The following is a 26,258-nucleotide window of genomic DNA, read 5'->3' as shown; positions in this document are numbered from 1 at the left end:
CAGCTCAAGCATCGCATCATCGCAACCGTTATCGACTTGTCAATTGGTCCATCTACAGCACGATCACAATGCCCCGTCGATCGGCCCGTCAAGCAGCAGCACCTTCCGCCTCGAGCCGCGCCACGAAGAGGGCCGCTTCGCCCAAACAAACGCCGGCTCGGCAATCAAAGCGGTCAAGGGTCCAAGGTAGCTCCAAGGTCACGCCCAAGGAGAGCAAGTACTTTGAGCGCGCCTCGCAAAGCGCACAGGAAGAGGAGCAGTCGCGTGAGCCATCTGACGCCGAAGCTTCTGCTGGGAATGAGGATTCTGGCTACGAGCAAAAAAGCGAAGCCGAAGACGAAACATCCCCAGAATCCGAGGGCGACACGATTTCTTCCGAAGAGGAGGTCAAGCCAAAGACAAAGGGCCGGACGGTCAAGGCCGCCGCTGTCGCCGTTGCAGCAAAGGCAACCAGCAAGAAGGGCAATGAGCTTTGGAGGAGTGGTGTGGCTACGGGGCTCTCTCCAGACAAGCAGCTGATCATCAAGAAGCCCAAGGCCAGGGAAGCTGGCAACACCCCGTATAGAGATGATACGATACACCCGAATACACTGCTGTTCCTGCGAGACCTGGCCAATAACAACGATCGAGAGTGGATGAAGAGTGAGCATCCCCACATTCTGCAATGGCGGACGGGCCTGTGGCAATCAATGTTGACCGCTCGGCCTGTACGTTCCCGCACCCACAACCACCGTTCTCAGTCAGTCACATTGCCTCCGCAAAGGACCGTTGAACACGTGTCCCGCCGTCTGAGTGCTGAGACATGTAACTGCAAGGTAGTCGAGAGGCACTTTTGGAGGCTAATACATGGTGGGCGTATGCAGTGCACGATCCCGACTACCGCCAATCCCTGAAGGATTTCAACTCGTTTGTCGAGCACCTCACGGAAAAGGTCATCCAGGCAGATGACACGGTTCCAGAGCTGCCGATCAAGGACGTCGTAGGTGCTCGAGCACTTTGCGTAGGAAGTGTGGTTAAGCTAATGCACAGTGTACAGGTCTTCCGACTCCACAGAGACATAAGATTTACGTCTGACCCAACACCATACAAGGTTCCATCCACACACCCCCGCCCGGCAGGATTCGGGCTAACCCACTCCAGACGTTATTCTCCGCGGCCTGGTTTGCTCCCCGTGCGCCACACTTGAGAAGTCTGCAACTGAAGCCATTCTACATAGGTCCCGGACCGGACGAAAAGGTCCGTACGCCGCGTACTACCTGCAGGTCAAGCCAGATGCCAGTCTAGTCGGTGAGTGATTTCTTTTTCGTCCACGGCCGCATCCCCAATCAAAAGAAGGAGCGGATTGCGTCAGGCAAGGGCCGTGGTTTGCATAGGCCTTGCAAGGTGGATTCCAAATGAGCCGCAAAAACGCAGCGTGGGCCGGCCTTTTTGGCGTGTCCTGTCGTGCAACACGCGCGATAGGCAAAGGGTTACGCTGAGGGCGATTGCTGGACCAGTACACGTTGCATGCCATATAAATGATGCGGCCCTGTGACACATGAGCCACGCTACGTCCACGGTTGTCAGATAACCATGCGGTGGGCGCTGAGAGCTGGATCCGTCTCGTCACGCTGCTGTGGCACTTATTCAAGGTAGAGTTACACCAAAACTGGGCGGTTGTCCTTTTACGCTTTTGCAAGTAGTAACGTAAAGGGAGGTCAGCAGACAACGGCTCTCGGGGCTTGTACGCAGTGCGACGGCGACTGCGTTTGCGCGCCGCGCCGAGTTTTTGTTCGACGAGACAATCAATATCGTCCCCAAGCCTGACCGCCATCGGGTGGGCGTACTCTATTCGTGGCCGCATACTAGAACAGTTGTTCCTGATCCAGCTGGGGATGGATGTTGAGACAAAGTCGCTGCTCAGTTGTGACTTTGTCAGACTGAGAAGCTGAAAATGCGAGACGACTGGTGCAAGAGCCGTGGTGGACAACAGGGCCGCATGCTGTGTAGCTTCCCAGAGCCGAACCCCAGGCGACGAATGCTGTCCAGCAAGCCCGGTGGGACGCAGGGTGCGTTCGAGAAGGATGCAGTGGATCACAAGGACCGAGAATTGGATGCAATCGTCGAATGAGCCGCCAGCTTGGTCGAGATGCTCAACTTGATGTCTAGTGTCGGCTCGCTGTGGGCACCAGCTTCTGCGTTCTAGAGAGCCCAACTCTATCGCTGCCTCGTTGCTTCTTGAGGCCTAGGTGACAATGAGAGGTCCCAGCAGCCTCGACCTGCCAACACTCAAACGTCAACGGCCTTGTCCTCTGCAACATTACATACAGGCTGAGAGTCGAAGTGAGCAGCGACTTGTCAATTACACGGAGTTCACCGGGCACTTGGATCAACCCCAGCGACACCAGCGAAGTGGACACGGGGCAGAAAGGCTCAACACCAGCCATTGCCTTGTTGGGTTGTCATCGTGGACACGCCAGTATTGGCTACTCCTCAACAGAATGGACAAAAAGTCAGCGATGGTAGCGAGCTGATCGGCGACTGTCGAAGCCGTGATTGCGGTCGCGGTCGCAAAAACTACAAGTCGGCTCATCTTCAGTGCCTGTCCTCGAAAATTTGCCAGTCGCACAACATTCACGGTTGCTCGTCCATTTATTGTCCCACCACGTTCAGCGGCAGAACGCACCCATGGCTCAGAGGATCACTTCGCAGTTGTGCCAGCAACCACTGAGCATCAGGCAGCCTGGATGGCTCATTACGGCTGGAACCTCAGGCAAACGTTGACCATGGCCCCAATGGCTCGATGCCCCCAATATGTGCCCGTTTGCTTCATCCATCATCTTTCCAGTATTGTGTATTGCTAACGAGGATACGGATCAGGCGGCGGCATCTGGAATCCTGATAAAACGGCTCTCGAGAGGCTGCGACGCGACATTGACAGGCATCCTGAGAGGCTTAAGGGCGTGCTCATGGATAGAAGGGTCCGCAAGGGCGTACTCGACGTGGACAGCGAAGACGAGGACAAGGTGGTTCGAGCCTTTGTCAAGGCCAACAAGGAAAACGCGCTTGTGAGATGGTCAGTACAACGATTTCCTTCAAGTATGATGTTCCCAGCGTCCTGCCGCGGGGTTGAGTGAGGGGCTTGCGAGGATGATGGTCCATGGCGACGTCGCAAGGCACTCGTCTTGGAGACTAGCCTCGAGGCCACTTCCGTTGACGACACGTTGCGTTCGACAGTCAACAGACAAGAATCAACAGGCAGATGGGACCACACTTGAGCAAGGCGTGCAGAATCGAAGAGGATTTCGATGCTATCTCTAGCCGGGATCTACCTCCGCTGGGCCGGTCCGCTCTTGGGCAACGACCGAAGCCACAACGATTCTCGGAGAAACCCAACGAGACACCGCACTCCTTGTCTCCAAGAGCAGAAAACACGGTCTCCCAGCACATGGAGACGGGTAAAATAGCAGGCGACAGGAATATTGAACACTTGCCCAGAACAAGTCACTGCGGGCCTCGGAGGCTGCGGCATAGTTGTGGGCGCCGAGCTCTGGGACGTTCACCAACTTCTCACGGGGGGCGCACTTGGACGAGGGGCCTGGACGTGGGGTTGGTTGATGAAAGCTAACCTCGCCACAGTCCAGCAGGATATGATATCAATCACAAAGACATTGCGCTCCTACGGCTCAGACGCTTCACAATTGGCAAAAGCTTGAGGGATCAAGAAATCGGTGGGACGGGCCAGGCTGCAGAGCGAGTCGGCGGCATAGTCGCGGACATGGTGCCATTCGTAAGTTGCATCCCATTGCCCTTGCCGCGGGTAGGAGTGTAGGGCGGCCGAGAGAACAGGTCAGCAGCACAGCAGCCGCGGGAGCCGGCGTGGCATCACTCAGACAGACAGAGACACATGATGATGGCGATGATGTGGAAGCAGCGGCGGGCCTGACAGGAGGTGTTGCGCCGAATGACTTGTTGGTTGGTTGTATGTGCCGCCAAAAGCCTAAAAGCGTTGGCTGGAGCAGCGCGAGTGAGCGCAGCGGGCTGCATCATCATCATGTTACCTGTCTTTTGTGGGTGGTGCCGCGTCGAGCGGGGATGATGGCGGATAAGCCACCAGCGGTGAGAAGAGACCTTGGGCAACAGCAGACGGCTGACAAGACTTGAATGGGGCATGCAGATCACGTATCTCAACAGCATCGTCATGCCGGACGGGCCAGCGAGCGAGTCGGATTCGGCAGATGGAGAGGAAAACGACGAGATCGAAGACGAGGGCAGCGAGGAAGAGGATGCGGACGAGGCTGAGCAGTGAGTGTTGGGATGGTTTTTGGACGTGGTGAGTTGGCTCGATTGAGGCGGCGGTGAAACGGGGGGTAGGCCGAATCAGGCAAGCTGGATCGTTGCTACCCGCACTTACCTGCATGGCCAGTCGGTCACGTGAGCGCTAAGCAAGGGTCGGACGAGGGCGTGCAAAGCTGCAGGTGCCCAGGAGGCGGCGGAACTGTAGCTGGATGCCCCCTGGCCGGTTGACAGGGAGTGTGCATATCTTGGTACCCCCTGCTGTCCCGCCCCTTGGTCCCGTTTGGCTGCATTCGGGAGGTTGCGCCCGTCCGCAGCAGAAAGTTTATTTGATTGCCGGACCTCATCACGTGTGAGCCTTCGTCATGCTCTCGGCTGTCCTGGGCTCCAGTCGGACAATCAATCGACGTCGAAAAAGTCGAGGCGAGACGACAACGGATCCCTCTGTCGGCCCCCAAACTGCACTCGGGCGCTGCGCCTCTCAATTCGCTGTTTCGCGCGCCCCGTTTCGCCGTCTTTGCCGCATGTCAAGATGCGGACGGCGCCGCCAGCCCGCCCCATCCCGGTCCCGTCGTGTCGTGTCGAGCCGAGCGAACTGCGGCGCGCTGCCGTGCACCCCGTAAGCTCAACTCCACCGCCATCTCCGCCCTCCCCCTTTGCCTGACCTGTCCTGCCTGATTGCCTAACACGGCCGGCCCGCCAGCCGCCGCCCACCCACCACCCTCCATCAACGCTTGTCAACCACCACCACCACCACCACCACCACCATCATCAACAAACAACTGGCCTAACGACAGAGAAAAAAAAAAAAAAAAAAAACATCAACATCCATCCCGACTGGCCCGGCCCGCAATTTCTGCCACCCTGCATGGGTATCCGATCGTTCGAGATTGATGGACCGCGCCTCGTCCGCTGCTCATCTGCTCAAGGCGCGACACCCGTCACGTTTCGCACCACGACAGCTTCGTCTTGCCTTGGCCGCTTCCTGCTTCTCCGGCCTGTTTGGTCAATGTGAATTTTTCCTCTTGCAACCCCATCCTGGCTCCATCGACTCGTCAGCCCAGACGGGCCTTTAGGCTCCCGCCTCGTTGGCAGCCTTAATTCTCTCCTCTTCTTCATGCCTTCGTACATGGAACCTCCATGTCTGTTTTCCACGGCCCGCCGGAGCTTGAGCTGCACAACAAAATACAGCCTCTCTCCCATTCGATGATGCCCTCCGGACAAGCACGGAGACAACGGAACTGGTCCGCAACCGGCTGCTATCGCATGACTCTACCGACATGGTCCATCACCTCGACCAGCAATCATCTTCGACTTGTTTGCCCTCCCGCCGCTGGCCGTTTGTGGTCTCATCTTGGCGGCCGCCTTTGCCTTGCAGGGCGACGGTCGGGACGAGGCGCGTATATGACGCGACAACAAAACACCACCGGCTGCCCTCGGATCGTCCGGCGTGTACATGTCCTCGCGACTGCTTGGCATCAAACGTTGTCTCGACCTCGTGCGCTGTTTGCAAATTGTCCAAGAGCCGCGACACTCTCGCGGTAGTCCTTCCTTTTGCATCCATCTGCGCGTGTCAGCTGCGCGGCTAGTGGTCCACAACTCTCTGCATCAGCCATGTTGATGACTGAACCGCAGTCCACGGCCAGGGCCACTGCACGCGCGGGATGCAGACATCACCATGGCTCCCGCTTTTGTTGCTGACCGCAGCCATCAGGCGACGCAAGACTTGACAGTTGCCGTCCGCCTGTTGCAGCAAATGAGCTGAAGCTGGAGGGACTATACCGCACCCAGCCCCGGCTCCGGCGCTCAGAATAACCCCCATCTCCGATCCTGTTTTCCGCGGCTAGGTATGTGCCGCAGCAATCGGTGTGAATGCCTGCGCCTTCCCCAGGATCGCTTGCTGCGCGCCGAGAAAAAGGGACTTGGACAGACCGACAGTTGTTGTGGTTGGCATACATGGATCGTCTAGGCACGCAAATCCCTCGGCTAATTCGCTACAATCTATGCCTAGGTGAGCCGGCTGCCCTTGATGCACCAGGTGCATGCCGTGACAGAGCAGCCCCGTTTGATGTCCAGGGACGCTGAGCGAGGCTGTCGACAAATTTCGCCGCGCCGCTCAAGGCGAGGCATGTAAGACGGAGCAGGTCCATGTTTCGGGTCTGCTTCATCTGAGCGTGGATAATGCCATTCCATTATTGCCGGGCAGTCAAATGTCACGGCTGTAGAGCACTACAACAACCACGCGCCGATGACGATGGTGGTTGCGATGCTGTGGTCATTGATCGAGATTGGGCACTGGTCGATGGGGTCGAGTTGGCCGGCTCGCTCAAGTGCCGAGTCAACCACAACTGAGGAATCACCATCATTGCAAGTCGAAACGTTGTGTATTCGCAATCAACGCGTACGAGCACCGCCACTGGTGGCCATCGCAATGGTCAATTGTGAAACCAGCAATGCAAAACAACCACGCACCTCGAGCCAGATTGCATTCCCACATCTCCGCACATTTGCGCCAGCTGCGTTGTCGTTCCTCTCACCCACATACCTTTCATCTCCCTTGCATTTCCAGTTCCAGCCACGGTGGCCAGCCAGCCAGTCAACAACATCATGCCCTTCCCACATCACCCATCCACGCGCTGCCCTGTCGCCCTGTCGTGCGTCCCGCGCGTCTCCGGGCCTCGTTTCACGGCGCGTGTGGGTGGAGAGAGACACCTTGCTCACGACCCCATGCCACGACACCCTGCCCTTGCCCTGCCATGCCATGCCACGCCATTCCAGGGAGCGAACGCGCGTGCATCTTTCCCATGTTCACTCGTTTTCTACTCTGCCCTCCTTACCTAGCTGCTCCTTCTACCCCTAGTCTCTTGTCGCTCCCCCTTGCGTTCGCGCCGCCCCCTCCCTCCCTTTCCCACGTGGATCTCCAACCATGACAGTCACTGGCTGGCTGGCGCCGCCTAATTCGTACGGAATGTACTAGCCTCCTCCGGCCCGGAGCGCCGCGCGAGCGAAGGGGAGGTCCAGGCGCTGCGCGGCTACATGGCGCGTGCGTGCATGCTTTTTCGCGTTCTACGTTCCTGAGCCAGCCCACGTGTGGCAGCGGAGGTTTGTATGGACGACGAGTCATCACTCGCGACCAAAGATTAGAGGCAGAGAAAGCACCCTTCTCCGGCTGCGGGTGTCGGTGACTGATTGGCCCTATTTTGTCATTGGGACACGCACAGCACCCCATCGCTGGACGGGAACGCCCGTTGCTGTGTACGCCGACCTGTCCCTCACGAAGCCATTTTCTACACTCCACGGAGCGCCAGTAGCGCATTACTATCCCGCAGTCAAATTACCCTCCCTGCACACCGCAGTCCCTCGAGTCTTCCTCCCCCCCACCATCAACATAGCTAGCCCCTCTTTCATCATCAATGTCTGACACGTCGCCAACTTACCAGCGCAGCACGCGATAAGGTCGGCAAACCAATCCAGTCGCTCAGCATGACATGGAGTTGGCAAAAACTCTGAAAAAAGCTTCATCCCTTATCTCGCCAAAGCCTCGACTCGCGAAAGGGAAAGTCTTACAGTTTGTCGTCATGTACACGCGCACCTGCGTGTCTAACCCAAACGCCGCGCCAAAGCCTACACACGGACGCCAGATTCACCGCCGCAACCGCTGTCGCCATTTTTAAACGAGCGGGCATTGAAAGAAGCGTGTTCAAGCGACCGAGAACGAGCAAAAAGTATGAGGCGCTATGCTTTTTATTGAGACTTCTTGAGGCAAGAGTTGAGGCGAGGTGCCGAGTCGGGCGTGTGAATCGTGAAGCGCCGCATCGCAACCTAGATACATGCCTAACCTACCGACAGATGCTCATGTAGATGAGTCGGCAGGTCGGGGCGACTGCCTCTCTTTACGCCGTCGGTACTTTTCACGTCCCATCCGTCGAGGCTTTCATCTTCTTCCATCACTAAAGTCGGGCAACGCAGTGTAGAGCGAAGAAAGCTACTCACAACATTCGACAAGAGACAATGTGCCATTGTCGAAGTAGAAACCACAATTCCCAAAAGACTACAGAGAGACTTCTCGTTCCAAGACCACCTTCCCGCCACCTACTTCATCTCTCTCTCTCTCTCTCTCTCTCTCTCTCTCTCTCTCTCTCGAGCGAGCGACAAGCAAAGCATCAGCCCCCACCTCCCAACCTGCCCATTAGCCCGCCTCGTGGCATGTCCCAAAAAAGAAGACAATGCAACTCAAACATGGCAGTAACAAGAAAGAAGCTTCCGCGCGCGCCGCCGCCCGTCGGCCGCCGGTCCGGCCCCAGGGCGGCGCGCGGGCATGGCAGGGGGAGCTCATCCCATCCGATCAGGCACATACACGCGCATTACTCGCCTTGGTAGCTTGCTTGCTCGTCGTTGGGCATGTGTTTGGAAGGTCGCGGTGCCGACTCCGGCCTCTCAAGGTTTTTTTGGTTTTTTTTTTTTTTTTGCGACAGTTTCTCGATGCGGCGCCAATGCCCCAGAGTGGGCATCTGTCGCTATCAGGTGCGGCGGGTACGCGCTGGTATAATTACGAGTTCGCTGTGCCTGTACAAGTGTGTGTATAGGTCGATACACATGCAAGCAGCGTTCTTGTGCGACGGTGGGCACAGCAGCGTATCTGCGTAGGGCACATGCAGGGCGCCAGAAAGAGATGATTTGCGCTCCTTCAGGTACCTGCTGCTCGCACGGACGGACAGGCACTTAAGGTCTGTCCGTCTGTCTGTCTCTTTTTTTTTTTTTTTTTTTTTTTTTCCCAGCATGTCCCTTTTCCACAAGGGAAATCGATTGCATTTGTGCTGCTGCTGCTGACCTTGGGTTGGCTGCAGGCCGAGTAATTTATATTGTGCAACTTGACCTGGATGACGACGACGACGCTCCTCCTGTCGCCGTGCGAAAAGAGCAATCATCCGGAACATGGGGTGAAATTGCGGAATGCTGCTTGCTTGCTTGCTTGCTTGCTTGTATGTATGTAGCTAGCTGCTCCCCTTTCTTGATCAGGGAGAGACGCAGGACGAGAGTCTGGACTGGAGTTGTCGCGGCGTGGCATAAGGCAAGCAGGCAGCCATGCATGCAAATGTAGAAGAATCCGTTTTCGTGCCTGGCCGGCTCTGCAAGTGCCCGAGAGGCGCATCTGGGTGCGGCACGGCACATGCGATGTGTACATGTGGCATGGATAGGGCAGACGGAGGTTTTGCAGTCAGTTGCTGTCTATTTGTGTCACCAGCTGCCCACGCGGCCAGTTCGTATCTACTGTATCGTATGTATGTGCAGCATGTGTTACATTTCTACATGTTCGCCAACACCTGCTCGGCCTGTTAATCTGTGCGCGAGACAGAGAGAAAAAGAGGAGGACGACCGCTCGGTGGACATTGGCGTCGCGACAAAAGGGCCCTTCCCTGTTGGTACCTGACGATAGACCTTCCCGGCCGGCCGCGGCGGGCCTCCCTCCCTCCCTCCCTCGCATTCCCTTCCTCCAGTCAGTCATCCCCTGCGTCAGTCCTTTCGGCATCAACCGCACACCTGAAACGGGCGCAAGGAAAACCGGAACAGGATCCTAACCACCACAACGGCCGTCCAGCCCCAGCCGGAAACCTAATCGCCCCGGCTGTACCTGTTCGCATCCGGCCAGATCTGGTATCTGTGCTGCCATCGCCCTTCTCTCTTGCGCTGTCAAAAGTCAAGTATATCTGTCGTGACATTTCATATTGAGTGCTTTTCGCCTGTCCTTGCACTGCCCTTCCTCATGTCTCCTTCTCGTCCTGCGGCTGCTTCTGCTTCATCTGGCATCAAGTTTCCACGCAGGAGCACCAAGCGTGCAAAGCATGCAAAGCAGAGAGATTAACAATGTGTCAGAAAAACATGGCTCATTGAGCATCTGGACTGCCCTTTTCGGCTGGAGTAGCTCAAAGGGGCGTAGCACACGAGAATGGGAGAGACGACGCTTACGCAGGAATGCCTTTGGCTGCCCCCCTGCATGGGAGGGGGGGAAAAGAAAAAAACAGGCCACCTCCGCTCAGGTACCAACAACGGCTTGCAGAGGAATTGTGGCTTCGGACGGTGGTGAGCTGTCGAGGTGAAGTGTCACGGACTCGACTGCCCCGGCGGCGGGGTTCCTGATCTAACGCAACGCAACCTTGATCGAGAGCCCGGCACTACTGCTTCCCTGCCCTCAGCACTACACCACCAAGCATGGATGACGACGATGCCCTGTCACATTGCTCATGGTTTTCACTCGACCACATCACCATTTACGACTGCGCGCGACTTGGCCTCTCGGCGTTGGAGGGATTCGCTCCTAACCCCTCCCGCTAATCTCAGCTCGCTGTCAACTTACTGAGTCGGCAGTCAAGCACTTCACGTCATCAAGTATTGTCTGGGCGGCCGTGAGACTTCCATCTCACGTTTATCCAGGCGCGACGCTGGTGTGCGGGCCCGGCCGTTCCCTCGTTCGAGAAGCGCGCGCGCAGCCTCTCTTTTCCGCTTACGCACCACTCACTACCCGCTTCCTTCGCCCTCCCGTCTGACTGCATCGAGAAAAGCTTTGCCTCACCTCACCTCACCTCACCATGCCACCGCAACTTGCGACCTCGGCATCCTTCGGCATGTCCTGCGTGTCCGCCGCAAATACGTCAACAATGAATGACTGATCTTTTGCTGCTACAGCGTCGTCAGTCACGCATGTCTATCCGTCCTTCTCGCTCGCCCAACCACGCGCACCCTCAAACGCGGAAGATAGTCACCTGCCTTTTGAAGAACGGGAGCATCAGTCAACTTGGCTGACGCTACAGACTCCGTTCGACCCCTCTGCTTCTGCTCACGTCACCTTGCCCATCCATCCGTCCATTCATCCCACCTCATCGTCGTCATCATCATCATCCTTCTGCCGCACCGCACAGGCGAGGCGAGGGATGAGGAGACAGACGGATCCCACGATGCAAGCGCGCGCCGGCAAGGCCCGTCCATCCGTCCGGCCCACTGCATGCATGCACACGGCGTGCATTGCATATGGACACGGACGGCACTGCACACGCGCCCCACTCGCAGCCGCCGCCGCCGCTCTTCTCTGCTCTTCTTTCTCAAGTCATTTTTCCATACAGTCATGATGCAACGACTCCCTTGCGTCTTGACTTCACTCTTCAGTCCCGTGCTCGCCGTGGCGACAAATGAATGACCCAAGTCAATGATCGTCAGCCCAGCCTCTCTCCCCTTCCCTTCTCTTCCGTCACCCATTCCTTTCTTCCTCCCGGCGCGTCTCGTCTGAGGGGGGGATCTGCTCCTCGTCCCCCCCTCTCCCCCTGTAAGCAGGCCGTCGGATTGCAGACTGCGAGACAGACAGACAGGGGGCGCTCGTCGGCGCCGCGGATGGATGGATGGACATGCGGCGCCCGGTTACGTACTCCGTCCGCTAAGGCAGGTAGGCGAGCCGGACCGCCCGCTGCGCAGCCAGGCCTGGGAAGCGCAAGACAGGCAGGCAGGGTAGTGCACCACCCTATGCGGCTGCTGCCTGGCCTAGCCTGGCCTGCCCTCATTCTAGTCCGTCCTGCACCGACCACGGCGAATTAGTGTGAGATGTGAACTGATGGATGGATGCGAGGCGAGAGTGACTGCGCGGTGGTCCATCTCGCTTCTCTGGCCTGGCAGCAGTAGGCATACGTCTTTGATGAAAGAAAGGCGTTGCACTCGACTTGTGGCCGAATAGAACAACAAAACCAACGTGAAAATCATCAGGTTCAGACAGCAATCCAATAATGGCATCAAAGGATCATTTTGCTCAAGACTTTTGTTGCGGCGTTGACGTCGTCGTCGGAGATGACATTGCAGACTTTCGGTGGATCGCAGCGGGCAGTGAGATGGATGGAAGGATGGGCCCGGCGCGCGTTCCTTCGTCTTTTGATGGTGCTTGATGCAGTTTTATTTTTAGATGGGATGTGATTGCTTTCGAAGGGGAAAAATGGAAGTGTGAGAGGATAGACTGAGAGACTGGGAGACTGGGAAGGAGGTGGCAAGGCGTAGATAATTGAGACTAATCCAAAATTTACGAGTCTGGCAAGCAGATTCCGATGGCGAGCGAGTAGGGCAAGCAGATGGATGGTATTCACGGATAGCATCAAGACTTCGCTGCTCTCTCCTGTCCGTCTGATGGCATTCCTGAGACTGATTGATGAGACTTTATCAACCCTGCAAGCAAAAACGGCAGAGATACCGCCAGCGCTGTCGTCTTTCTGCAGCAGCGGCGGCAGCAGCACATTCAAAACCCACAGGTACGTACCTATCCTGGTAGTAGTCTCCATCTCAGCCCAGCCCAGCCCAGCCAGTCAGCCAAAACAATAATAACTACAACATACCTACCTACCCACCTAATTAACCCAGCCGGCCGCCAGTCCCGTCCAGCCTCCTCCCACTGCGCGACATAGATAGAATCCAAATTCAAAAAGACGCGTAATGTGTGTGTGTGTCCGGGCCACCGCGCGCAGACGGACGGGACGAGCGGGAACGACGGATGGATGAGACGGGGTAGATGGGACTGGTGGATGGATACATAGATAGTTGGCAGTTGTCAGCTCCAGCAGGCCGCCAGCCCCAGCACCCCAGCACCCCAGCCCCAGCACACCAGCCCCATCGGATTGCGGGTTGCGGGCGCGGCACGGCTCGGTGCTGTGCTACGGTACACCAACCAGCCCACTTGGTGTACGGTACTGTACGTGTGTGCGTTTGTGCGCGGCAGGGTAATTGGGCCGGGGTAGGAGGGTGGTAGTTATGGTGGATGGACAGCGGGCAAGCACCTTGCTTTTTTTTTTTTTTTTTGGGCTTAATTTCATGTGCCCTGCTTGGGTGAGTGGGCGTGTGGGCGGCGTTCGCCCCCTGCCTTTGTCTGTCCATGTAGTAGAGGTTTGATGGTGGGAGGAGGAGGGCAGATGAAGTGTTTGGATGCGGTGAAGATTTCGTTATTCACACGCCATCCGTCTGTCAAGAGAACAAACATCGCGACTCTGCTGGGGCCACCGCCGCCATGTGATGCCAACCAACACCGACAACCAAGAGAGAGGAATGCAACCAAAGCGAGAGACACGGCAAAGCACGCGCGTAGATTGGCACGACAGAAGCCCCCGTCCGCAATCTAGGTAACCTCGTCGTCGTCGCTGTCAAGTCTCGTGGTCAACGACTTTCTGCCGTGTCGCTCTGTATTCTGCACACCGATATGCAACGCCCATGCGTGCGTGCATGCGTGCGGCCATACCTACATATGCCATGCAAATGCGCTGGCGTTGGCGTGTCCCGTCCTTCCGCCCGCCGCCGCCGCCACCGCCGCCGCTGCTGGCCCCGCTGCCCTGCCCTGCCCTGCCCTGCCCTACCCTGCCATGCGCTGCTCTGCCCTGCGCTGCCCTGCTCTGCCCCGCTCTCCCCCCGTTTGTTCCCGCTCGCTCGCCGTCTTTTCCCCCAGCTTTTCCCTACCTACAGACGGCCCTCGTCCGGGCGGCCTTACACATGTAATATGGGGAAGAGATCGCGGATCGGACGAGACGGGTGAAAGAGGGAGAGAAGACCCCAAAAAAGAAGGCGTGCGCCAGATGCCAGCAAGCGTGTGGATGGGTGCGTGTGTGAGTGGACGCCTGCCTACTTTACTATACGAACAGCACCCGGCCTTTGCTGGTGTGTTGTTGTTGTTGTCGTTGGCCGGCTGCAATCTGATGCGGGTTAAGGTTTTTCTTTGATTGAGCTGCTTCCGGTCGCTGCTCGTTGCTGCTGCTGGTGATGTGGACGGAGTGTGCATGTTTGATACACATGATGTAGCCTTGCTCTTCTAATTTTCTCGCCCTCCTCATCGTTGGCAATTTTTGGTGGCCCATTGTCGGCTCTTAATGAGAACGGGCTGAACGGCGACAGGCATCAAGGGTGTTCGGGGCTTTTTCTCTCTGTTTTTTTTTTTTTTTTAATTGGATTTTGTTTTTTTGGACGAAGAAGAGGATGAGGGTTTGGAAGGAAAAGGGCGACTGGTTGGATAGGATGCAACTGGTGGCGGTGTTTGGTGGTTGGTGGTGGTGGAGTAACTAGGTAGGGAGGTAAATGCGATAGATCTCATCGAGTCTGGTGGTGGTAGTCGACAGGCCCCGACGGACGCGACGGCGCCGCCCGCCAGCCGCCTGCCCGCCAAGCAAATTATCTGTAGAGTTTCTCGGTTTTGTCATGATGGTGTGACTGGCGGGCTTGAAACTGACTAGAAATAGGAGTTGAGCCGGAAGGATTTGTTGTCAGACTGACTTGACTGTTTGGCGGAAAGGGCCGACACGGACGATGGACGACGAAGGACGAGGGACGATGGTGATCGCAACCAAGGCCACATCAGACCAGGGGGGCTCGCTGCTGACGTTTAGTCTTTTTGGGCGAACTAGGTTTACGACAGCTCAGCCACGCTGGGACGGGGAGCGGAGCGATTCGATGCGACATGCGATGCGATGCACTGGACCGCTGACGGGAACCTTGACTCGGAATGCCCGCGCCCGCGGCCGGGGGCGGCGTTGATGCGGAAAATATTGTTTCTTTTCCACACAAGCAAGCAAGCAAGCAAGCAAGCAAGCAAGCAAGCAACAATCCTCAAAGGTCCTTGGCGCCCGCCTGTCATACAAACATGAATGACCCTTGGGCTTGACTGCCCGCTCCTAGCACACATCACCGTGGCCGGCCGACGACCGTAGTCGCCTCACCAACTGCTGACGGCACCGCAGTAGCGTTCCTTTTGGCTTGCTGCTGCCGGTGCAATCGAAGTTGCCCTGGGTGCAGACCTCACGCGCGCCGCACCGAGCCGACCGCGCCGCGCCGCTCTTCCCTCGTTGGTGTACCACCTCACCCACCACACGCACAAGGTGAAATGGAACCGACTGTGCAGCTGCAGCACACCGCAGCGCGTGGCTCGCCTTTTGCAATCCCTATCTGTTGCGTGTCGTCGCCGTTCGTCGACGCCGAGGTCTCCCGTCTTCCCGCCGCTCGCCTCGGCTTCGCTCATGGCCGACTCGGAGCCATGGATCATGTCTCTAGGACCTACTTGGACTGTGGTTTAGGCGTCGTCCAGAGGCCCTCAGCCTACGTCATGTTGCCCCTGTCCGTCTTCGACACCCCCTTTTGCGGTACCGCGACGGTCCATTCGTTCCCGCTCTGCTCCCGGCGGCAGTCGCTGTTTGTGTAGCCAGTGGCGGCACGACTCCGTCCATGGCAGACCCGTCCATTTTTCTCGCCTCCGCTCGACGCCACGCTCGTTCAAAAACACGCCACCGGCCAGTTGTCTGCAACGCCCGAGGGCGCTTTGTTCAGGAGAATTATCGAGTGCGGCACCCAATGATATGGCCAATGTGGCCTTTCGCCGCCGCCGAACCAGAGGAACCCATGCTCCGGAGGGGACGTGTTAGCGGCGCGCCAGCCCGCTCGTGCCCGTCGCGAATTGCATCTGACGGTCCAAGGCCGCCATCGCTGCATCATGGTTGCAAGGCTGACCCGTTGCAAGCGACATGGGGGGTCGGGGAGAATATGGGAGCCAGCCACACCAGCCCTACTGTTGCTAGAGACATCTGTCATCTCGGCCGCCATGTTTGCCTCGCCCGTCGTTCATGCACTCGCGCTCCGCAAATGGTCGACCCTCGGTCACTCCGCTGACTTTGCCGGGATCTTGTTGGTTTGCTACAACTGAGACAGACACGCAGAACGAGCGCGTCACCATACGGCCTCGTTCCTGCTGCTGCCACGTACCCTGGCTTGCTCCCGAGTCTCACACTGGCCCGCTTGTCGCCTATTGATCCAATTTTTTTTTTTTTCTCTCCCTCTAGTCTCTTGCCTACTGCCTGCCAGCGCCCGCCTTGGCTGTTGGGCCCAGAGGCAATCGAAAACGTAACCTTGATCAATTCGGGCTACCTTGCACAATGCAGGTCCGCATCTCTTCCGCTCGCGGGAGGGCCAGGATCTGGCCGTCGTCTGGCTGCCGAGCCATCCGTGGTAGGGATGTCGATGCCAGTGGGAATGGCGCGGCGGAGTAGCCGCTCCTGCACCAGCGGTCCTGGAGGTTTAGCGCGCCACATTTTTTCTTCTTTGACAAGATCATGGGAGCAAAAGCACGCGGGGGTTTCGCTGGCGGGAGGCCGGGGCGGTGCTCGGGAGAAAAAGCTCTCGGCCCATGACCTCGTCATGATCCAATCCGTACTGGTGGTGGTGAGGAAATGATGCGACGTCTTGTTGATCCAGAAGGAGAAATTGGCAAGAAGGCGCACGTTCACTTTCTCGTCGTTTTCCAGAAAATTCTCCCGCTGCAGCCTTTTGACTAGCTTCTCGCGTGCGGTGCAAGGGGGGCGGGGGGTTCGTTTGGAGGTGGTGCAAGTGCCGACGGTGGCTCAGCGCTCGGGCACGTTGGACCAACGGAGTCATTTGGGACTTGACGAATCGCAAGGGCAGGCGGGGTTTGCTTCATAGATGGAGAGGCCGGAAGTGGAGCTCGAAGGAGAGTGAGGCAACTCAGAAAATCATAAACGAGGTGGACTCGCCTCCTTTTTTTTTTTTTTTTTTTTTCCTTTCTCTGCAGCGAAGGCAAAGGGCGGACGGCAAGGTTCCGGATGACGATAAGCACTAGAGGCAGACAGCGGGCTGATTCGAGGCTGTCCAGTACCATTGCCGTCACGCGGCCAAGGGCTGCTGCGCCCTGGTGCGGTCAAAAAAATGAGCGAGGGCGTCGTACGAGTGGGCATAGGGATGGAGTGTTAAGCTTGCACAGGAGGCCCGGGACTAACCGTCCGTCTTGTACGTGCTGGCGGGCGAGTCGTGTGGTGGTGTTCTCGGGGGCAGTTGAGCCGCGCGAAGAGCGAACAGAGAACAATCTCCGAGGGCTGGGGTTCACGTCGACAGTGGGACGGTGAGGGTAGATGGCGAGCTACGTCAGGGTGGATTTTGAATGTTCTTTCTCATTCTTTTTTCTTTTCTTTTCTTTTCTTTTTTTCTTTTTTTTCTTTCTTCTTCCGTGACGGAGCAAGAGAGACCAAGGGCGAGAGACGCAGAAGAGGTGGCAGAGGCAGGCAGGCAGGCAGGCAGGCAGGCAGGCAGACGGAGGATGCGCAAGGTAAGCTGAAAACCTAGTCGTGGCAGGGAACAGGGCTGCAGGGCCTGTCAGTCAAAATTTGCAGGACGCTGGATCTGCGGAGCGGTGGTTTTTGTCGTCGCGTGGCAAGCGGGCAGTGTGGGCGTGGGCGTGTCGCTCCCGGACGATGATCATATCATGTCTTGGGACGGCCCAGGCACGAACGGCACTGCCCGTCACAGACTTGCTTGGCTGCGTGGAGCACCCAGTGCAAGCAAGGCCCAACTACCTACCCTACCCTAACCTAACCTACCCTAACCTAACCTAACCTAACCTAACCTAACCTAACCTAACCTTAGCCTTGGCTGCCCTGGGACGCACCCGTCTCCCGCTTCCTCTAAAAAACCAGGACCCCGCCCTCGGGTCCTACCCTCTGCTCTGCTCTGCCATAGTTGGACTGCATCAAAACTCCATCAACTCCCTCCTCCGGCTCCGACTCCCTCCTCTTCCTCCTCCTCTCCGCCTTGCCTCGCCTCGCCCTGCCCGCTGCTCCGCTGCCCTTGTCCGACGCTTGCCCTGTCCTGTCCTGTCCTGTCCTGCCCTGCGGCCCGCCACGCCCTTGTGCCTTGTGTCACCATCGCCCTTCGTTCATTACCCAGGCCATGACACGCGCTTGAAAGAAAGGCGGACAGTTCCATCCCCGGGGTTTTCTTCTTCTCCTCCACCCCACCCCGCCCGAGCAAATGTACCCTCAACACCAACAGCCCCAAGGTCTTCCGCAGCAGCAACCCCATCAGCCGCCGCCGCCTCCTCCTCCTCATCACCATCAACAACCCCCGCCGCCTCCCCATCTCCACCAGCCCGTCCCGCCAAACGGTCCTCAGCAACCTCACTGGCCTCAACCCTCTCAACCCTCTCCCCATCAGCCCAACGGCGCCTATCCGCCTCCACCGCCGCCCCAGGTACGTCGCATTCGCCGCCTTTGTCAGACACACGTCACACAAGAGCTGACCTTTTATTCCTTCTCTCTTCAGTCGCACCCTCTCCCTCCTCCCACCGACCCGCGTCCCGACATGACTTCTCTCCAACAGCAACAGCCGTACCGCCTGCCGGCTCCTCACTCCATGTACCCTGGCCATCCTGCCCCGCCGGATCCGTACAGACCGCCGCCTCACATGTACCAGCAGCATCAGCCGGCTCCGCGACAGAGGACTGCCATTGCTTGCCGCTACTGTCGGAGGCGCAAGGTACTTTCTCGTCTTCCTCATTGGCCCCTCGTCTTGCTAACATGATCAGATCCGCTGCTCCGGTTTCGAGGCTTCAGAGGATGGCCGTTGCACCAATTGCGTGCGCTTCTCCCAGGAATGCATCTTCACGCCTGTCTCTGCCCAGACGCAGGCCTTTGTTCCCGCTCACACCGTCTGGCGTGGTGCGGGACAGCCGCCGCCCCTCTACGGCGCATACGGACAGCCTCTTCCGTCTACGCAACCTCCGCCCGACAGCTATCGCTCGCCTCACCCGCAGCCCGGCTATCCGCTCCCAAACCCCGGTGCTGGATCGAGCCCGTACTCCGCGTCTGGCCCGCCTCCCGGATACCCGCCTCCTCCTGCTGCGCCGGGCTACGATGACCGCGGCCGTGATTCGGCAGGGAGGAAGCGCCCAACAACCGAGCCACACACGCCGACTCTGCCTCCCCCGAATCCTGCCGCCGCGTCCCAGTTGACGGCCCACCGCCCCCCTGAGTACACCTATCCTGACCCGACCAACTTGACTCCGGCTGCTGCGTCTCCGGCTTCGTCGACAGCCTCGTACCCTCCTGGTGCTCCGCCCCAGCAGCCATACTATGCGCCGCAACCACCGCGACGCTCCAGTCCTCAATCCACGTACTCGTACGACCCGAGTCGCGCGAGCAGCAGTCCCCACACCCAGGGCGCCCCAAGCACCCCTGGCGGCAGTGCCTACACGTACACGAGCGACTCGACACTGAGGCCGCCGACCACCATGCCGCTCAGAAACGATGGCAGGACTCCTCCGCCAATGTCGGCCACGAGCGCCACGTCGACTGGCAGTTCCAGGGCCGGAATGCGCATCTCGGACATGGTCAGCGGCAATGACAACACTCGGAGCGCAACCGATGCCGACATGCTCAATGCGCTCAACCGCAGAGGAATGTAAGCTTAACGAGAGCACGGCGAGACGAGCGATGAGACTATGGATCTTCCGAAGCTGAGCCGAGGAGCTGGTTCTCCGCGCCGCGCTCTACATGAGAGAGGTCTGCCATGAAACACGACTTTTGGGTTTTGAAGGTCGGGCAAAACTTTCCGGGTTCCATTGAGCCGTAATATTCCAAGTTTCCGGGCTCTCCCGAGCTTACGTCTGAACGGATCTCATACTCAACACATTCCGGTGTGGGCGGTTATTTGAAGCGGTTTCATTGCCTTTTCCTACTTTTTTTTTTTTTTTTTTTTTTCTCCTGTCCTCATTGTGCTTTTTCACAATCCTCGTCTGTCTTCAGCCGGCTTTCAACTTGCAGGCGGCGACTTGTGCTGTTTTTTTTTTTTTTTTTTTTTTGGTCTTTTTTTGGTTATTGCTGATTTGCGTTTTTGCGAGGTCTCGGAAGTGTTTTATGATTTTCATACGGAGATTCCCCCTTGGGACGGTTGCGGTTAAAATCGAGCCTCGATACCTGTCGTTTCCGGACACGCGTCATGTTTTATTATGTTCAGTCTTTTCCGTCGTCTCGAATCACCCTTGTAATTAGACATCGAGGTATTCCTTCTCAGCTGGGAAGCAAAAAACGAGTTGCTGGGATGCATTTCCTTGTTCCGCCCCTGCAAAATTCTGGTGATGTTCGTCGATGGAATGTATTTTTCTGGCTTGTTTTGTCGATTTGCCCCGGCGCACTCTTTTGGAGGTCATTTGACGCATTGCGAGGGTCGGAATGCTGTCAATGCAGTAAAGGGCAGCGAAGATGCGGACCCAAGAAGAGCACTGGCTTGCAAGGCTGTCTAAAGTAACGTCTCACCCACAATCCAGGAATCGTGGGAGTTACACCAATGTTCCCCAGACTGGGCTGCATTTGAAGCTTGCCGCCGCATCGATTGTTTTGACATTCGTGGCCATGTTTCCGCTCTCAGCATGAGCTCCACCGGCATACGAACAACCCTGACGACCACAGTCAGGCATTGAAACCCTGAGAACCAGCCCATAGACATTTCGAGGAGCCATCTCCCACATCTCGCGGCGCGGAAAGGATCAATATCCCAGCGTGTGGGGGGATGCAAACGCGGAAAAGATGGTCTGATTCCCAAGTCAGCCCCCCCTCAACTCTTGCCCGTCGACGACATGCAGCACACCGAGCAGCAACCCGTCTCCCATGACATGGCCTCGAATCCTCGCGGCACAGCCGGGCCAGGACAGGCAGCAAGCAGAGACGAGCGGTGGCGCAGCTCCAGGCCAGCGTCAGCACGGCAGCAACAGCGCCGCATGCAAGCAGCCACAATAGCCGCCGCCGTCTGTGGTCGCGACTCTTTGGAGAAGTTGGATGGACTTTGCCTTCTTCTAGGAGTAGGGCGAGCCGCGCCGCGCAGCGGCCCGCGCCTGGCTCCAGAATCACGCGGACGGGACGTGTCTCATCAAGGGACTACTGGCGCCTGGCCGAGAGTGGCGTGAACGGACTACCGACCAGCCTTCCCGCCTCCCGCTCAGGCCCTGCTTGGCGCACGTAACGACAACGGTCCTCCCTCACCGCCGAGCATCACCAGTGTTGTAGGGCTTTTTTTTTTTTTTTTTTTTTCCCCTCTCTGTCCTTTGCGCGCTTCGTACCCAATGCGACAATCGCCAGAGGATCAACGCAGAGGGCACCGAATCGACGCACGACCACACCCACATTCAGCACACCGGCGAAGGCACGGTACGGCACGGCACGGTGCGGTTGTTGCCTGAAGCCATGGCTGATGAAATCCACCTCACCCCCTCATCCAGCATGGCGCCGCGGCCGACGTACACTCCAAGCACCGCTGCTCCAAGCGAGAGAAGCAGAAGCAGGTGAGTAGTCACTTGTTGCAACGGCCCCAACGGCGCCACCGCGTGGCCCGTTTGTCAACACTGCCTCAACCCTTGCGGCCTGTCAACTTGCCCCGCTGGGGGCCATGGACAGACAGGGCACGTCACCGGCCAGAGACACCACGACCGGCCGCCGCAGAAGCAGCACATGTCAAAAAGAGCATCATCAAGCGTGCCCTCCAACCCTTGGGTCTGTCACGGCTCCGGGAGCATGGCCTTGGTAAATGACAGGACTTGATAATCCGTCTGATGTCTCATCGCCTCGCGCCCTCCCGCCCCATGTCCGAGGCTCGCTCCGCACCGCACTGCACCATCGCTCAACCCACACCGCAGCCGCGCTTGGGAGGGATTTTCCGCGCTTGGGGAACCGCCGTCTTCGACCAGCACCAACACCCGACCTCGCCTGACGCTCCGTGCCACGTCAGATCCGTGGATGAAGCGCAGCAGTCGTGCTCGAGCTCATGCTGCTCCCACGCCTTTTTTTTTTTTTTTTTTTTTTACTCCTGCACAAGAGGGCCAAAGTAGCAGCCGGGCGAGGGCAGCACCCGCGATCGGAGATGGGGCGCACGGTGTCCGTCGGATGTAGGCGAAGGCCCTCGAAGGAGGGAGGGAGGGGCAACCGAACAAGGCAAGAGCGCGGCTCTCTCCTCGCCAGAGATTTCCCGGTGGGCAGAGCGCCGGCGGAAAAAGAGACTTTAAACGCGCGGATTTACAGTGATGAGCAGCTTGGCCTGGCACCATGTTGTTGCGGCTTTTTGCCGCGACTCACGACAACGACGGTCCATCGTCTATAGTTGCGAAACCACCAGCATTTCTACACCGCCGTCGTGGTTGGGCCCGACTCAGCCAGATACATAATCAGGCCTGCGGGGTCGACGTCAGGTTGGTGGATTCTCTTCTTTTTTTTTTTTTTTTTTTCTCTCTCTCGCCTTTTCTTCTTCTCACCACCTTCTCCGTCATCGCATTCACGATGGGGTCTTTGGAGAAGGGGGAGCCTTGTCAAAAGATGGAGAACGGGCGGGGCAGGGGCGGGAGGCGGTGTGGAGACTGGCGTTCGCCTTTGGCGCTGACAAAACACCTGTTCTTCTGCGAGCGACGTGAGGACTGATGACGACGATGGCGAGGGAAAAGGGGAAGAAGGACAATCCAATCACAAGGAGGCGGGACAAGAACTCATCCATGTGTTCGTCCCTCGGAGTTTCTTCCTTTTCCCCGCTTCTCCGAGATGCTCGACGCCGCCACACGTGCTGGATCATGGAGGCGGCTATTGGACTGCATCTGGAAATAGCAGACTGGGGGACCGCGAACACAGGGACGGCTCGCGGCGCGGGCGTGGCCATCGCCATGTCAGGTCCAAGACGGACGGACGGACGGACGGACGGGAAGAGAAGGGAGCTAGGCGCGGCACGCAGCAGCAGAATCCTTCGGGTGGGGAGGTTTGGTTCGAAGAGGGGGGAATGGGCGAACTCGTTGTGGGTAAAGTGGTGAACCGGTACAGTTTTCGGACATACTAGTTGCTCACTTGGAGCAGCACCACGACCAGTCACCACTGCAAAACCTGGATTTTTGTCTGATGGTGAAGAGGGTGGACGGGCAATGAGAGCACCTTCCAAAAGCGTCCAAACAACGATCGAAACCATGGCCCGCTCGCCTCCCTTGGACAAGGGGGGAGGAAGCTGGCGGCGTCAGCGCTCGGGGTGGTCGGCCAGGGCGACGAGGGGGAACAGGGCAAAGCAGATACAGAGCGGTCCGGGCCGGCAGGGAATAGCCTGGAGAGGCTTCAGCGGGCCACCACGCTGCGGCGGGTGCGGTGCGGACTGCGGGAGACTTCTGTGGGCCGCGTCCTCCGCAGCCAGCGTGGTGATAGGTGGTTGTGATAAAGAGCGGTGAGTGCCTTTGCCCAGACCTCGCCATGGCCCTCTCTTGTCTGGTGCTGCTCACGACGGGCATTCCGGTCTGTCTTCTGACCGCGCGCGCCGAACCAGTTCGACGACCTGACGATGACGGCAACCGCAAGAGAGAGCTTTGAGCGAGCCATGCCCGGCCGAATCGACTCGCACGACTCGATAGAGTGCGTGCGTTCGGTGGATTTTGTTGCAATGGGCAACAACCCATGACTGTGCTTTTTTGTCTGCCCGCGCACGCCTAGATGACGTAGGCCCGCCCGCCAGCGCGTCGTGCAATGAACCACCAGCCTCGTTGGTGCGAATGTCGTGCGTTTTTGCTTGATTGGGAAGGTTGAGCTGATCGTGATGAAGATCCGCGGACGCATGGTCGACGTGCGGGATGGAGCCAGCCCTCTCTCCATGCGAAGGACGCTTGGACGACGACGACCCTGTCTCTCTGCTGGCGCCTTGGGACGCGTTAAAATGACGTTCGCTCGTTCATGCCACTTCGATCTGCGTCCGCGCCGCAAAAGGGGTATCTTACAGTGATTTGTTATGAGCAGGATTGTTCCCTTTTGGCCCTCTCTCCGGTCACGCCTGATACTAGGCAGTGGTCTGGCTCTATTATGAGCCTTGTTGAGGGGGCCGCTCGCTCTCCTGTCTCATGGATGCTTCTTCTGATATCTAGTCGGCGACTTGGCGCTCTGTTCTCGAAGACTGGTGCTGGAGCTCCGCCAGAAGTAATCTTACACTGTTTCTCAACAGCATCGCGGTCATCATACAAATTCTTGAAAGATATTCCACATAAGGGGAGGAGGCGTCAATCATTCCAACGCCCATGCGCTCTGCACATCTCGGATTCAAAACATTCCGACAGCAAGCATCAAGGCGTTCAACCCGGACAGTATCCAGTCGAGCGTGGACGTTGACAACAAAAGGGCGCCAAATGGAAAGCCTAAACAAACCCCTGACCTAGAAACCAACAAGAGTCGGAAGGAGCATCAACCCTTTGTGCAACTCACGACGCCCAAATCACATCATCATCAACGCATAAGCAACACACCGACCCAAAAAAAAAAAAACACGTCGTCGAGCAACCGCAGCCTTCATTGCCCACCACCAGTACCCCTCTCCCTCCCCCTAAACAGCCCTGTAGCCCCCCTGCCAAGCCTCCTGACCCTCGCCTTGGCCCCCTCCCTAGCCTTCCTCACCTCGTCAATATCCAAACCCAGCACGCTGAACGCGCGCCGTTTGCGCCGCTCCTTCTTCTCCCTCTTTTCCCGCTTCAGCACCGCGTCCACACGCGTCTCGACGTCCTCGCAGTCTTCGCACAGCCCGATCCGTCGTACCACGGCCGCCGTTGACGGCGCTCTCGCTCTCGCACTCGCTGCTGCTGCGCTCGCCCCATTGCTACCGCCATTGATCCTGCTACGCCTTTTTGCAGATGAGCCGATGCGGTCGTCGCCTGACGGCCGCCGGTGCGGGCGCTGTTGCTGCAGCAGCGATGACGACGACACGGACGCTGACGCCGACTCCATCGACTGCGATGGCAACGACGGCGACATGGACAGCGACGCGGCGGCTGCGTCGCGCAGAATGTACATCTGACCGGCCTCTATCTGCTGCTGTGCGCCGCCACTGCCACTGCCGCCATTTGAGAAAGCCAGCAGCAGCGCCTCTTCCACGTCCGGCCGGCGCGCTATCCAGCATTTGGACGCGCAGGGACGCACTTGGAGTTCGTGGTGCGCGCAGGAGTAGAGGTAGGATTTTCTGTGGCACATTGATTTAGTACCTAGGGAGAGCCCTGCCTGCCAGCCTGCCAGCCAGCCGCGAGATAGACAGAGTCTTGGAAGAAGCTGAGTGAGTGAGTACGGTGAAGATAGCGGCAGCAAGAGGCGAGCTGAGGTAGGTGATCTGCGAAGAAAGCGGTAGGTCAGTGCACCGAGTGAGTGAGTGAGTGAGTGAGTGAGTGGTGTTGGCAGCGAGGGGAATAGGAATAAAGAAAACGTCGTCGTCTGTCAACCGGATTTGTTTGCTGGATTCCTTGTCCTTTTCCCCCCTGTTCTTCTCCTTTCTCCTGACGCTGTGTCGTTGCTTCTCTGTCCTCTTTGTCCTTGTTATCTCTCGTCGAACGTTCTCCGCTAATGATCGAAATAGCCAGCTCGCTCGCCCAGCTTGCTGGCCGGCCATGTGGCTTGCGGGGCTCCACCCACCAGCACGACCTTTCTCCCACCGCCATCCATCCATGCCATGACCTACCCTTGGCGGCATCTGCCCGTTTTATTTTCTTCCTGATCGTCTGCTCTGCTCGCCATGCGCGCGCGCGCGCCCGTCTGTACGTGGCCCAGGTAGCCAGCAAGCGGCCCCGTCTGTCGCGTTTTGTCCCGCCGGTTGCCATGTGGTGGTCGTGATCGAGCAGAGCAGTACCCAAGTACACAAAACATACATCTGCCCGGACCGTCATGTCATCATCACGCTACATGTCTCTGCCCAATCACATAGACGTGCCGCCCTGCCCTGCCCGTCTTGTCAATAAATGAACAAAAACCACCATTTTCTTTCTCCGTCTCTTCCTCTGCTCAAACCAAGAAAGGTCCTCCTTCATTTCCGGGATCACACGTCACCTACTATTCTCTTGTAGCAAACGTCTCAGAGCGAGCCCGCCCGCTCGCAACCGATGATGCCAACTCACTGGCCCGTCGCGTACATACGTTCCTCGCGCCGGACATATCGGTTCCGTTAGTTCGACTACGTATCCGGCACGGCCCGAATGTCCTTTTGATCGACATCGTCCCCGAAGGCCCGCCCGCGGTGTGACTAATTGCTCTTGTTGGGCGTGCTATTCGCTGGACTGCTGCTGCTGCTGCTGCTGCTGCTCTGCACCACCACTCTATATTTCTGCGGTTGGTGCAGGAATCTACTCGCAGGCAATTGCGTGCTTAGAAGAGGTTCAGAATCTG

At 57.8% G+C, this 26,258-nt stretch overlaps 3 protein-coding genes across 3 annotated transcripts; 2 read left to right on the top strand and 1 right to left on the bottom strand.

The window, feature by feature from the left end:
- Positions 1 to 68: 68 nt before the first annotated feature.
- On the top strand, positions 69 to 4,651 carry IWZ02DRAFT_478331 (uncharacterized protein; the record flags this gene model as incomplete). The annotated part of the gene is made up of 9 exons (XM_066769068.1): positions 69 to 707; positions 741 to 804; positions 864 to 979; positions 1,037 to 1,090; positions 1,141 to 1,160; positions 1,217 to 1,287; positions 2,860 to 3,055; positions 3,619 to 3,769; positions 4,157 to 4,651. The coding sequence occupies 9 exons, from the start codon at positions 69 to 71 to the stop codon at positions 4,286 to 4,288; spliced, it is 1,443 nt and encodes a 480-aa protein (XP_066626981.1). The 3' UTR covers positions 4,289 to 4,651.
- Positions 4,652 to 17,660: 13,009 nt separating this feature from the next.
- Positions 17,661 to 19,817, top strand: IWZ02DRAFT_439000 (uncharacterized protein). Its single transcript, XM_066766751.1, has 3 exons — positions 17,661 to 18,309; positions 18,382 to 18,594; positions 18,644 to 19,817. The coding sequence occupies exons 1-3, from the start codon at positions 18,091 to 18,093 to the stop codon at positions 19,520 to 19,522; spliced, it is 1,311 nt and encodes a 436-aa protein (XP_066626980.1). The 5' UTR covers positions 17,661 to 18,090; the 3' UTR covers positions 19,523 to 19,817.
- A 2,560-nt stretch (positions 19,818 to 22,377) lies between these two features.
- Positions 22,378 to 23,052, bottom strand: IWZ02DRAFT_429069 (uncharacterized protein; the record flags this gene model as incomplete). Its single annotated transcript, XM_066765961.1, has 1 exon — positions 22,378 to 23,052. The coding sequence occupies one exon, from the start codon at positions 23,050 to 23,052 to the stop codon at positions 22,378 to 22,380; it is 675 nt and encodes a 224-aa protein (XP_066626979.1).
- Positions 23,053 to 26,258: the final 3,206 nt, after the last annotated feature.

Source organism: Phyllosticta citriasiana, assembly GCF_038021145.1.
Source record: "Phyllosticta citriasiana strain CBS 120426 chromosome Unknown IWZ02scaffold_1, whole genome shotgun sequence".
In the NCBI taxonomy this organism is placed as follows: Eukaryota; Fungi; Ascomycota; class Dothideomycetes; order Botryosphaeriales; family Phyllostictaceae; genus Phyllosticta; species Phyllosticta citriasiana.
This window is presented reverse-complemented; position numbering and strand designations above follow the sequence as displayed.

What these genes read in the sequence shown, in the direction of transcription:
- IWZ02DRAFT_439000 (XM_066766751.1), top strand. Translation starts at nt 18,091, where the DNA reads ATGTACCCTCAACACCAACAGCCCCAAGGTCTTCCGCAGCAGCAACCC. An exon ending in CGCCTCCACCGCCGCCCCAG is followed by an intron (nt 18,310 to 18,381) that starts GTACGTCGCATT and finishes TTCTCTCTTCAG; the next exon opens with TCGCACCCTCTCCCTCCTCC. An exon ending in GCTACTGTCGGAGGCGCAAG is followed by an intron (nt 18,595 to 18,643) that starts GTACTTTCTCGT and finishes TAACATGATCAG; the next exon opens with ATCCGCTGCTCCGGTTTCGA.